The 11,858-nt window shown below is 52.8% G+C and overlaps 5 protein-coding genes across 5 annotated transcripts; 1 reads left to right on the forward strand and 4 right to left on the reverse strand.

The window, feature by feature from the left end:
* Positions 1-1,522: 1,522 nt before the first annotated feature.
* Positions 1,523-2,494, reverse strand: BDP55DRAFT_714008 (uncharacterized protein; the record flags this gene model as incomplete). Its single annotated transcript, XM_060578256.1, has 4 exons — positions 1,523-1,911; positions 2,042-2,118; positions 2,150-2,332; positions 2,469-2,494. 4 exons carry the CDS (start codon positions 2,492-2,494, stop codon positions 1,523-1,525), a joined length of 675 nt encoding a protein of 224 aa, XP_060431378.1.
* A 2,032-nt stretch (positions 2,495-4,526) lies between these two features.
* Positions 4,527-5,614, reverse strand: BDP55DRAFT_692718 (uncharacterized protein; the record flags this gene model as incomplete). The annotated part of the gene is made up of 3 exons (XM_060577149.1): positions 4,527-4,808; positions 4,893-5,360; positions 5,558-5,614. 3 exons carry the CDS (start codon positions 5,612-5,614, stop codon positions 4,527-4,529), a joined length of 807 nt encoding a protein of 268 aa, XP_060431379.1.
* A 1,043-nt stretch (positions 5,615-6,657) lies between these two features.
* Positions 6,658-7,494, reverse strand: BDP55DRAFT_548921 (methyl-CpG-binding domain-containing protein 4; the record flags this gene model as incomplete). Its single annotated transcript, XM_060568879.1, has 1 exon — positions 6,658-7,494. A coding segment is annotated over one exon (837 nt), but the record flags the coding sequence as incomplete, so codon positions are not given.
* On the reverse strand, positions 7,364-9,089 carry BDP55DRAFT_83750 (uncharacterized protein). The gene has a single exon (XM_060581254.1). The coding sequence runs from the start codon at positions 8,844-8,846 to the stop codon at positions 7,524-7,526; it is 1,323 nt and encodes a 440-aa protein (XP_060431381.1). The 5' UTR covers positions 8,847-9,089; the 3' UTR covers positions 7,364-7,523.
* A 1,600-nt stretch (positions 9,090-10,689) lies between these two features.
* On the forward strand, positions 10,690-11,783 carry BDP55DRAFT_83781 (uncharacterized protein). The gene is made up of 5 exons (XM_060581255.1): positions 10,690-10,838; positions 11,091-11,114; positions 11,184-11,240; positions 11,306-11,433; positions 11,491-11,783. Exons 1-5 carry the CDS (start codon positions 10,798-10,800, stop codon positions 11,589-11,591), a joined length of 351 nt encoding a protein of 116 aa, XP_060431382.1. The 5' UTR covers positions 10,690-10,797; the 3' UTR covers positions 11,592-11,783.
* The last annotated feature ends 75 nt before the right edge of the window (positions 11,784-11,858 follow it).

Consider the following 11,858-nt stretch of genomic DNA (forward strand, 5'->3'; position numbering starts at 1 on the left):
TGTCTATGTGCGAGATATGATGGATTCAACCGTCTGATCATGCGCCAGCTCCTACTTGCCTAGGCTTCTGACCTCTTTCCCTCTGGTTCAGAAGACATATTTTCCTTGCTGACTCTCGTAAATGGTGACATAGATGTGTAAATACCATTGTTTCATGGTTAACGTTCTCAATGATGTATAGGCGCAATCCGTCTCCTCCAACTTGTCTTGGAGCAAAGGGTCAGCGCAAGTGTTTGGGGCTCAGGATTCAGTCCATCTGGCAAGAGCATAGAGAAGGTGTCGGTCCCATAAGATGAGTCTACTCTCTCCCTGCCTTTTATCTGTGTCCTCTTGTGGTAGTTACATATCAGAACACGCTACGAAGTGTACCCAGAGCCAAGCTTTACAGACTAGATCAGTACAGGTATGGTGAAGACTGAAGACTTCCCCGATGGCTTCGTCCTGGAGGACAGATGGGATTGAGCTAGCCTTAGCGTGGAAATTTGCAGAGGATTTTATGCCTTGATTTGAGAGTAACTTCCGTTCCCAGCTATGCCTTCTTATAGGAATGCGAAACTTGACAATTGGTGATTGGCAAACTACCTCTGCCAGACTATCAGAGAGATGACCGTATCCGACGTGATTAACTTGGCGAATGACAGACTCTCAGTTTGGAACACGGTTGGGCACCCAAAGGGCCAGTCCGGCACTCTCTGGTTGCGAAACCCAGATTCGCGTCAAGTTCTCGCGATACATCAGCCTCGCCAGACGCCGTCATGTTTGGGTTATTACACTTGGAAACTGCCTCTGGATTCCTGATATCTGATCATGACTTGTAAGCTCCGTTCAATAAGCTGATTTTCACAGCTACTTCTACAACGCTACGATATTTTACATAGAGATTGATTGAAAAAGGGGATATCCATGCCGTACATGCGTACTTTTCAATCCCCTTCATCATAATCGTCACATCTCCTTTCCGGCTAACGTAGTTTCACTTACACCACTTCAAAACCATGAGTGTCCTCCAAAATATCCCCGCCAATGAAGTCCCAGCAGCCTACAAAACCAACACCAAGAAGGTCGTCCTCCCAGCCAAAGGCCGAGCCCAAACCTTCGCCTCCGGCATCGTATTCCAACGCGTCCCCTTCACCAACGGTCTTCTCTCCAACCTTCAACGCTGATTCGGTCTCCCACCCGCCATAGAACGAGGCCGTACACCATAATCAACTACTTCGGCATTCTCCCGCCCAATCCCACCTCTCCCTCCAATACTATCCTCGTCAACATCTCGAAGCGCCCCATCCCTTGTATCGCGCCCAGCAAGTTGAACAGCCTGCAAAACCAGCAACAACAACAATAACAACAACAGTAGTCTACCGTCCCGGTCTCCTCCGTAGAGACCCATCTCCCAGAAGATCAAGACTATCGCCCCCCAACGAACAGCAGATCACAGCTCTCCTCAAAATCCCGTTCCAGATCAAGCACATCCGATAGCGTACCCCAACACGACAGCACAAACATCTCCTTTGACAAGAACTATCTAGCCCTCAACAACGCCGGCATCAACGTCAACGACATCGTCTCGACCTTCAAACCCCTCCAAATGGGAGACACCTAGATCGGCATCCTCGTAGGCGACGGTGTAGCCTCCTTCATCCTTCAAAAGATCTACGACGTTCGTCCCCACCAGCGTCCTCGACGGACAACGCAAAGACCAGAAAGGCAAATTCTCTCTGCTGCAGCCCTTGCCCCCATCAACCCAGCCTTGGGAGGTGATATCCTCTCCTGAACGGGATTTGTGAACATCAGTCTCGGTCTCATCTGCGCACCCCACCCCACCCCACGCCTCCTCGAAGCAGACGCTACGCCCGTATGCCGCGATCCCGTTAACGACCCCCCTCGCACTCTCTCGGCTGCGCGTTGTTGTGGCTGTGGGGGATAATCAGAGTGCTGCCGTGTCTACAGGTCGAGATGAGTCGGTCAGGGTGACGGTGATCCCTGGGCTTCCGTTGGATGATTATGCCATTGAGTGGCCGCCGAAGCCTGAGCTGGAGCTCACGGAGGCGTGAGATATTTTGTAGGGGACTGGGTTCAATGGGTGCGTTGACGCTGTTGCGCTGAGGAAGCCTCTGTTTCCTGGCATCGATCAAGTGTTTTATATCTTTACCGCTGGGATCGAGTTTTACGCTGCTGGGTTGACGGATAGGAAGGTGCCTGCATCGGATCTCTTTGGGGTGGCGTGAGGTGCAGGCTGCTACCTGAGGAGAGGTATGGAAGGAGTGATATGGAAGGGATGGGGCGCGTTCGAACCACGGCGGAGAGCAATGAAATGTTCGGCAGTCTGGCATACCTGATAGTTATGTATTTAGTTATGTTATCTGCCCTATTCCTCATGAGGTGGTGCTCGATACCTGACGGTTATATTCCATTCGATCTATAGGAAGGGCGCCTGCCTTACCTTATATTGAAGTTGAAGTCACTCTTACCTCAACCAAGCCCAATCGATCCCCATGGTCGAGCGGTATAACGCTATGGTCCGTTAGTACAGAACTTGGTATGAAATCTCAAGAAGTCAACGGATGGAGGATTTCGTAAGGGTCCAGTTCGAATTAAGAACTGGGCACCTGAGCCTTTGCTTGTTTGTCTCTTTTGGCATTTTCTACTAGATTGAGATGTTGGTAGCTTTTTTTATCACTACCCGTGGTACCTTTACATCATGTCAAACTTCTCGTGCACATATTAGTAGGATATCCCATTAGCTTGGACGAAATATAACATGATATGTATTACTGTGTCTATAGGATATAAAAGGAGGAACAGTTGGGCATGGCCCATTGACTCTTCCAAAGTGCAAGGAGGTGGGCAGAAGGGCCGCTTGCCTAGCCTATGCCACCTTCTATACTAACCTTTCTACCGAATCCCCAATGCTATGGTAAATACTACCAGCTAACACGCAAGCGGGAGTCTAGATCTTGAGATAGTTCTAAAGTGTTTTTTTTTTCTTAAATAGGAGAAAAACAAGAAAAAGCAAAAGCAAAAACAACAGGAGCCGACCAAGGTTTCGAACGCCGGAATCCTGAAGAGTACAGAGAATCACGAACTAATCAGCAGCCCACGACTTTCACCCCTCAACCATCAAGCCCGATATTTTTTGGTAGAGTAGGAATGCACTAGAATTGCTATGAGGCATACGCTGGAGGTTTGCTGGTGCCATCTATGGAAAGGAGCGAGACCATGTGACCATGTCTTTCTCGGTAGATCGACAACCCAGAGTATGTCTGCTATTGTGTTTTAGTTCTAGAAGTAGAGAAAAGGCGGTTGCGTTGCTTCCTACATTAATTGAAGGTGGGCGGCGTGAGATGCCTTACTAAGGTAGTGGGCTTGACGTGAGAGGGCATCGAGGAGAATACAGCATCCATTCCGGCCACGATTTATCGCATATTTGAGAGCTCTTTTCTGTAATATACGGACTGATCATCAGTGAAGGCATCCCGAATCATCGTCTCGAGATATATCCCTCGATATACTCCTGAGGGTAGAAGAGTTTTAGGCGCAAGCCAAATCGAAAATACAGATGGGCTAAGCCCAGAGCCAAGTCACGAAACAGGTACCTCGCAACAGCCGTATCTTTCTTTCTCATGTTCAACATGGAATAATTAGTTGATGAACGAGAGCTCAGTATATGTATAGAAACCTTTTCGAGATCGTCGAGGCCGTGAGGAGGGGCGGTGGTCATAGTTGGAAGGTTAGAGAAGGACTCACAACGCATTATAGGAGATGACGGCTCGATGACTTTGGCTAATAATAAAAACTGACTCGGGCAAGATGGAATCGCCGTCTTAAATAGTCGTCGTCCGGGAACATTTCGTGGGGTACGGAAGATGAGGGAGCATAGATATCGAGAATCTCTTGCTAAATGCGATTACAAATAGACCCGTATGGCAATCTTTCTACCGAGCATAGAAATGGTTTACGGATGCCCGTCCTTTTACCCAAGCAGATGCTGGTCAGGCTCCCGCACTCAGAGACATACTCGTCGTCAAGCTGCTGTCGATTATAGAGTGCATTAAAAAAGCACGCAAGGTCACTTCGTTTTTAACACTGCTCGTCGGAGAAGAGCTTGAGGAGTGAGACTTGGACCGAAGTACTTGAACCCATGCCCGCCAGATGCAGCTCAGTCAGTGCCCGCCCCTCTCGGTAAGAATTCTCATTCAGGTCTTTTGATCGTGACACAGCTAAAGTCCAATCGGGAGTACAGTAAGCAGACACGTCATTTTGCATCCTTGACAAGACCATGAGCACAAAAAGAAAGATGTTGAAGATATCCTCGTCACCTCGCTGTAAAGTGCGTTTGATATTGCTAGATTAGCTGAACCATATGGACGCAAATAGCACAAAGAACTCCAGGCTAGATCCGTCATGCATCCCAATGCCCCCTTCTTAACCCCGGTGCTCCGCCGCCTACCCAGGTACTCAGACATGTGTATCCTGCCCAACCGTGGTTCATCATGCTCGTTAGAAATCATAGTTGCTGGTCACAAATATCATACTCGCAGCTCAACCGCAATCTTGTCATCCTTACTCACGACTTCCTCCTCTCCCCCTTTACGTCTCCGGCCCAGCTCACTCTCGGCAATGGACCGAATCAGCTGTATCGCCAGTTCGGTACCTCTGGAGACGGACGCCTCGGATGCGTCGGATGGTACGTGGAGGAACGTTACCCTGCGGTGCTTCTGCGCTTTCCACAGATGCGCCAGGCTGGAGAAGTAGATGAAGTCGCAGAGGTAGTGTCCAGCGTCTTCGGATATACGAAGGTCGGACCCCTCCTGCGCAAAAAGTCAGTTCTCTTCTTCCACCCTCGACCTCACCCAGGAGCAACAGAATTTCGTAACCCTGTGACAGAAACTTACCGGACTGTGATCCTTCCACCTCTCCAGCACATCAGCCAAATCCAACCCCGTCTCAATCTCCGACGGCATGCCGTACCACACCCAGTTCTCGCCCTCCTCCCTCCGCCTATCATCGTCCTCGAGCTTGTTCCCGTCCACGTCGGGGAAAGCGTACCCGTCCCGGTGACCACGGCGCTCAATCGAGTAGAATAGTCGCGGTCCAGCCATGCCGATGTGGACGGTCGCGTCGATGCGCGGGTGGGTTGCCGGATCCCATAGCTGAGGCACCAGGCGGCGGACGTTTTGGTAGTTTACGCGGATGGCTTCCGGGTGAACGAGGATCCGAACCGGCGGGAGGGGACGAGAGGAGGAGGTCGAGGTTGAAGAGTGGTGGTCTTTTGGGTTCTTGGCACGGAGGGGCGGTAGGTATGCTGGGAGCGAATGGGCGATTTCCCAGGAGGGGTTTACAGGGTACTGTGCTTTGAAAGGCTGCAATAGAGCAATTGTTAGCTATGGAACAATGCTTCTTTCGTGAAGGAGGATGTTTGTTCTCGTGGAGCCATGCGCGTCGCTCGTCGTTAGTCGTGAGGTGACGGTCGGCACGCCGCGGCGGGCATGGCGGGGCAGGAAAGGAGGGGCAATCGGGGAGTGGAACGGGAGCGAGTGGAGATGTGCAGAAAACGTACGCCGAAGCCGGTGACGAGCACCGTGAACTCGTCTTGCGAATCAATCTGCGACCCCATCGCGAATGAACGTGAGCTTCCGGCCGTAGGTGAAAAAGAGGATGGTGTGAGAAAGGTAAGATACAGAAAAGATATACGTCAACGAATGCGAGGTGGCTTCCGGAACAAAACCACGCGATCGTTCTGGACGTGGGGGAAGGAGGGGGAAGGGACGATCCAGTCTATCTTAGCGATTGCCTTTTGTACCCTCCACTCCTCCCCCATTTCTGCCGGGCGCTCCCCCTCCACTGCTCTAATGCGGGTGACATCCGCCCCGGCGCTGGATGCTCTGTGAGAGGGTGGTGGGGTCTCAGCGCTAAGGCACCCGGTGCAGAAGCCGTACAGGGCCCGCGCTCGCCTGCAGCAACCTCAGCAAGGGCGATGCGGGGCACCTTACACCTCACCCGTGGGCGTCTTTCACTTTCACCGAGGTACGCCAGCCTTTTCTAGACGAGCCAACCACCTCATATGTTTGTCTCACTTATGATCTGTGATTTCATGTGATTTCATGGCTAGATATTGGTACTTCACAGCGAACATTCACAGAACGGGTCGACACATGGAGGGAAGTGAAAAACGTGGCATCCTCTCAGGTGTGCGGTCAGGCAACATGCGGTTGCAACGGCGTGTAAGACAAGATTTTGACTTCACGAGACGATCGGGGGGATTTTGAAATGTCGTACCACGAGTAAGACCGCCTGGAGGACAACTATAAAATGTGATTGGTTGACGGCTAGACTGACACAGCTGAGAAAGGTAAACTCAGCGGTGAGGAGCTAGGATGGTTGAGCGAACGTTGGATGTAGGCTGTAGCACAAGTCATGGCTGATTCGGATGGATAGTAGCATCCAGAAACTTCATTATAGCCCGTTGGGACTGGAGCCTATTGCTAATGGCCACTGCGATATACTGAAATTTCCCGTCTCCTGACAGGAGTCTGTCGTCGCTTTCCTATGCTGTAAATGCAGCACCCTCTCCGGTGCGGGTATCAACCAACTATCATCATATCCAGCTCGCGGCTGAACCAAATCATCAGATACTTGACGAAAACAATAGAAGACGCCTCATCTCGAGGCTGATCGCGGCTTATCAAGAATCTTCAACCCTCCCGCATCATCGTATCCGACGCGCTCTTCATCCACTGCCCTTCGCATCTCATCTCTAAGAACTGTCTTCTCACCTGTGACGGGATCCCATTCCCATCCTTCACGCATCCACATCCAGCGGAGACACGCCCGAAGCTCCTTGTCATCGGGTCGCACTCTCATCCACTCAGGTTGGAGATTGGGCGCTGCGCCTTTGCCGTTCCAGTCTTGGGCCCGCCCCAAAAGCTCGTCGCGACAGAAGATTCGCCAACTGTCGAGGGCATATTTGCCTTGCGTAAAGTGACCCATTTCCCATGCATCGTTGACGTCTTCATTCTTCGGCAATTCAGGCGAGCCTTGGCCGGCATCGCCGTCGGGTCGAAGTACGCTTGCCTCGAAATCTCTCTTGTCGTAATTCTTCACTCTGTAAACAACCCCTCCTGTTGGAGGCTTCTCGAGCCAGACTCGAGCATACCGCTGTATCGCTGCTGTCCGCACAACTGAAAGCCCCAGATGACGAATCATACTCGTAATGGTCGGTGTCGCTTCTGGGTCGGCCAAAGCCTCGGGTGTTGGGAAGCGTTCCTTGACCTTGTAAAACGTAGGGATGGCCAGCGTCCCAGCTGTCTTGACGAGGAAGGTCACTACCACAAGCAGCCAGAACGGCTCGTGTGCAAACTCTTCTTGAATGAGACCAAATTTCGGAGCCGAAAGTCGCGGAAAGGGGATCGTTGATACAAGACCAGCGCCGCGTTTCGATCTAGGAGACTGTTTGGCTGGTGAAGGCAGATTGAAGAAGGGCGATTTCACAGCCAGCTTCCGCTTCGGCGATGGGCCGGCAAGACCTAGTGCTCCGACTTGATCCGGCTCAAGTCCTCGGGGGACAATGATTCGGACGAGTTCATCGGGGACGGACTGCTGGGCGGGGATGGCCAGGATGGCGTCTCTACCCGAAGATCCCTGGCTGTCTGCGGGCCGCTGGCTTTTAAAGCGCCGGCGTCATCGTCATTCGCTCCCCTAGCCGCACAAGCGGCGTTCTGGGCCTCGCTGGTCGATTCCTTCGGGGTTTGTCCGGTGGTGTCATTCGGGGCCTCAATCTCAAGAGACTGCTTGCGCGGCGTGATATTGGGCGTGGCGATACCATTGCGGATGACTGCTGGGGTGTAGGCTCGAACTGCGTCGGAAACGAACGGAGATGAAGATGAAGATGGCTGTTTTGACTGGATGCGTGTCGACTGTTCGGCCGCAGAAGGCGCGAAATAGTGAGATGTGGATGGTTTGGGAGCGACTCTGCGTCGCTTGACTCGTTGGTTGTTGGGTTGGGCATCTTCATCTTCGTCCTCCTCATCGTCCTGTCCACGCTTGGAGACGCCTTCTCGCTTGATAATTCGCTCCCGTTTGATGACGGCAGGTTGGGGCTCAGCAACGATGCCTGATCGATGAACCCGCAGAAGCGTGGCTAGTTTTTTGATGGACTGATCAGTCGCAGCCCAACCCTGACGCAGCTTCGCGGCGGCTAGCGCGGCTTCTTTAACCCGCGGGACGAAGGCCAGGAGGTCTTGTGCATCGAGAGGGGATCTAGCCGGGCTCTGCTCCTTGATTGAGGCCGCACTCTCGAGCATCAGGTTCCAATCCTCGTACCCACTGAAAAGGCCGAGATCGTAGATGGCCAGCTTCTCATCCCAGGGTGTGCCGGGTGCAGCAAGGACGTCGAGCAAGAATGGCTTGTCGATTTCGGAGACGTCGAATCCGACGAAGACGTTGTCTGCTAGTGCATGCGCCATTGCTGATGATGTGGGTGGACTGACGCAGGCGAATGAACAGGATATCGTATTGAGAAGCTTGTATGTATGTATGTTTGTACTATGTATGGAAATGGATGTGGGTGGGTGGTGTGAGTGACGGATTGAGTGATGGAGTAAGAAAGAATGAGTTTTTTTCTGTCGAGGTTGCGAGGAATATTTTGGGAAGGAAGTGAATTGTTCCGGAGAAAGGTCTGAGATAGAGGGCAGTGGACTAAAATTGAGTAAGAAGCACCTGAGGTTGACTTGAGAGTCCGGGCCGACGTTAATGGTGATCCCAAGGGGTTGGGCTTCTTCAGTTGCCTTTGAAGTGAGGCCTGGGGGCCGTTGAGGACGCCATTGTGTGCTGTGGGCAGTCAATGGCATCCAGTTGCAGCGTCAAAGGACAAAGCAATTAAATGCGGCAGGTGCAGGGGAAGAAACACGGCAAGGCAGTTGCGAAGGAGGGGTGAGTATTCCGTCCGTCGTAAAGGAATACCTTAACAACGGCAATGACGCTGATGAGGTGAAGTCGGGTCTGTTTCCAGGAGAGCGTTTCTAGTAAGCAGAACAAGAACCTGCTGGAGGTGTGGTTGTTTAGCCTCATGCGGATCCCCTGGCGAGCCAGGTCCCCTTTTCCCTTTCAGCGTCATAGCCTGGCACCTTGGGAGGCTTGTTTAGGTTGGCTTTGACGCGGAGTCTAGGTGGGAAAATAGAAACACGAACCGGCCGCTGGCTCATGGCGAACGGTCCATTGAAACAATTGAACTATCGATGAAAGAAACGGGATCTCATAAAACGGCGGCATTTGCGTGAAGGCCATGGACTTGGTGGCTTGATGACGCTGGTATTGTCTTTATTTGTTGAAATCGATGACCAACAACACCCGCCCTCATACACATAGCAAACCACCGCGTAGGTACCTTGGCGCTGGGCATGACATGAGGGGGAAAGTTCCTGGCCTGTCACTGCTGCAGAGGGCCTTGATGATAAACCAGTTCGGCCCAGCTCATTGGAGATCACCTACCTCAATCAGGCACGGATACATGGCACAGCCAAGACGCCCAGCAATGCTAGCACTAACTGTCCAAAATTCCAAGTCCCCTTCTCGAACAGTTGGCTAGGTTGTCCACAGGGGTGCCTCACCCAGAGCCTCCTCGTCTTCCCCAGATTATGCGATAGCAGAGATAACCTGGTTGGTAGGCTGCTATCGCATTGATCAAGTTACGCAATCTGGGGCCCAGTCTTGTGACTTGCACAAAGGTCCACTCGTCGACCTTTTTCGCTGCAGTGACTTTTGTACGTGGAATGGGCGACGGCGATCCTCAGGAACCAATGCATGAGAATCGTCTGCTCGAGCGTGTTCCATGGCGAGCGTAAATATTCGCATTGATTGCAATACGTGTATGGCGTGCTCAAGCTCCGGTGGCTTATCCAACTTGCCCAGCGGTGCGGTGTCAAGGTGTGTCCTAGGAGTGGTGGTACTTAGCCCAAGGTGTCTGTTGCTTTGGACGAATGTAGGTACTTTGACTTCCCATCCCTCACTCGGGGAATGCAGAGGTGCCTCAAATTGGGCAAGTCCAGTCGAGGCCGGCAACCATTCCCTCTGGAAACATCATTACATCAGCATCCGGCACCAGTACCAGCTTGACAGCATACCAACAAATGGCATTCCTTCGGTTTTTGAGGTGCCTGACCTCCATCAGGGTAGGTAGACAGACATACTGAGATGGCAGAAGTGCGTGGTTCCTCAAGACTTAGCCTAGTGGCATCAAGGGTGGCAGTGACATGAGCCAGCCAATGTCTATCCGGCGACTGTTGATTTAGTGAGCGGAGACCGAGATAGGCGTTCGGTGCCGCGGGTGCGTCTTTCGCACTCTGCGTGTCTGCCCGGGTGCCACGTCTGCGGAAAGCCGAAGCGGGTTACATAGTACGTACCCAGTACCTACGGTGTGCGGTGTGCCGTTCCCCAGCGCAACCTCTGTGCCTCTCTGCGTGCAACTGCGGCCCTGCCGTGCCTGCTGCACTGTCCCAGTGCAAATGTGTCTTGGTGTCCAGTCCTTCCATGACGGGGAACGCATGATGAGTGGTCCACCGCGTGACGGCCTGTGGGGCCCGCCATGTCACGTGGACGCCTTCGCCCAATCCTTGCCTCCCGCCAGTCGGTCGCCTCATTTACTGCCTACTCCCCATTTTCGCTCTTCCTAAGAACTTCCAGATCCTATCCCAACATCCGTCAATCCCTCACCACACACCCCCCCCAGCGCGTCCTTGTCCTTTTCCACGAGCGTTCACCAACCCGAATCGAACACTCTCAGCGTCATCCGAGCATCGAGAGATGAGTAGTCGCGGCGGTAAATTAGCCCCAGAAGTCAACCGGTAAGTCCGAATTCTTCCAGTCGCGAATCTGCCTACCTGCTAGGCCGGTATATCTCTGCATCTTTTCCCTGCCTTGACCGCACACGACATCCGGCTGCCGGCCAAGGTCACCCCACGGCCCATGCCGACCACCTCCGTCCGGCCTCGCCTACTACCTACCTTCCTCGATCTTATTCCGTGCCCCGATTTGATACCTACCCTGGCCGGCGTGCTACTTGATGGGAGAGACATGACTGACTGGTTGTCGTACAGAGCTCTGTTCGTGAAGAACTTGAGGTAAGCCTCACCCAACCCTCCGACAATGACCCACGCGACGATCGGCATCAATGACTGACCCCGACATAGCTACAACGTAACTCCAGAGGAGTTGTTCGACCTGTTCGGAAAATTCGGCCCAATTCGGTACGCACCTCTCGTCGATGACAAACGTCGCCTTTCCTCGATCTCAATACTGACCTCTACCACAGACAGGTCCGCCAGGGCATTGCAAGCGGCACCAAGGGTACCGCCTTCGTCGTCTATGAAGACGTAATGGATGCGAAGCAAGCTTGCGACAAGCTCAACGGCTTCAACTTCCAGAACCGATACCTCATCGGTATGTTTCTGTCGATCATCTTGAACAATTGTGGATCCATACTTACTTGGCGACTAGTTCTGTACCACCAGCCAGAGAAGATGCTCAAGTCAAAAGAGGACCTCGAGGCTCGCCAGGCTCGTTTAGCGCAGCTCAAGACACAGCACGGTATCGATTGACAATCCGACGGGTCTGTGGCACGCCTCCAGACACCTACCTCGTCTGCAGGCCCGTCTATTTCATCTAAACGAACCACTTCTCCGGATCAGAAGACGATCCTCAGAAAGGGCAAGCCGGCCATCACCGGGCGCGCACCCCGAACCGGTGTACGATTCGCCGATGGGGTGCTCCCCAACTCGCTCCGGGCCCAGACTTGCGCTTGAGGTGGTGGGTCGTTGTAAAACATGACAGCCAAAAAATTCAAGCTTTGTTCTGGTCGGGGGTCT

The sequence above is a fragment of the Colletotrichum godetiae genome, assembly GCF_030913485.1.
Source record: "Colletotrichum godetiae strain CBS 193.32 chromosome Unknown BDP55scaffold_14, whole genome shotgun sequence".
Lineage (NCBI taxonomy): Eukaryota > Fungi > Ascomycota > Sordariomycetes > Glomerellales > Glomerellaceae > Colletotrichum > Colletotrichum godetiae.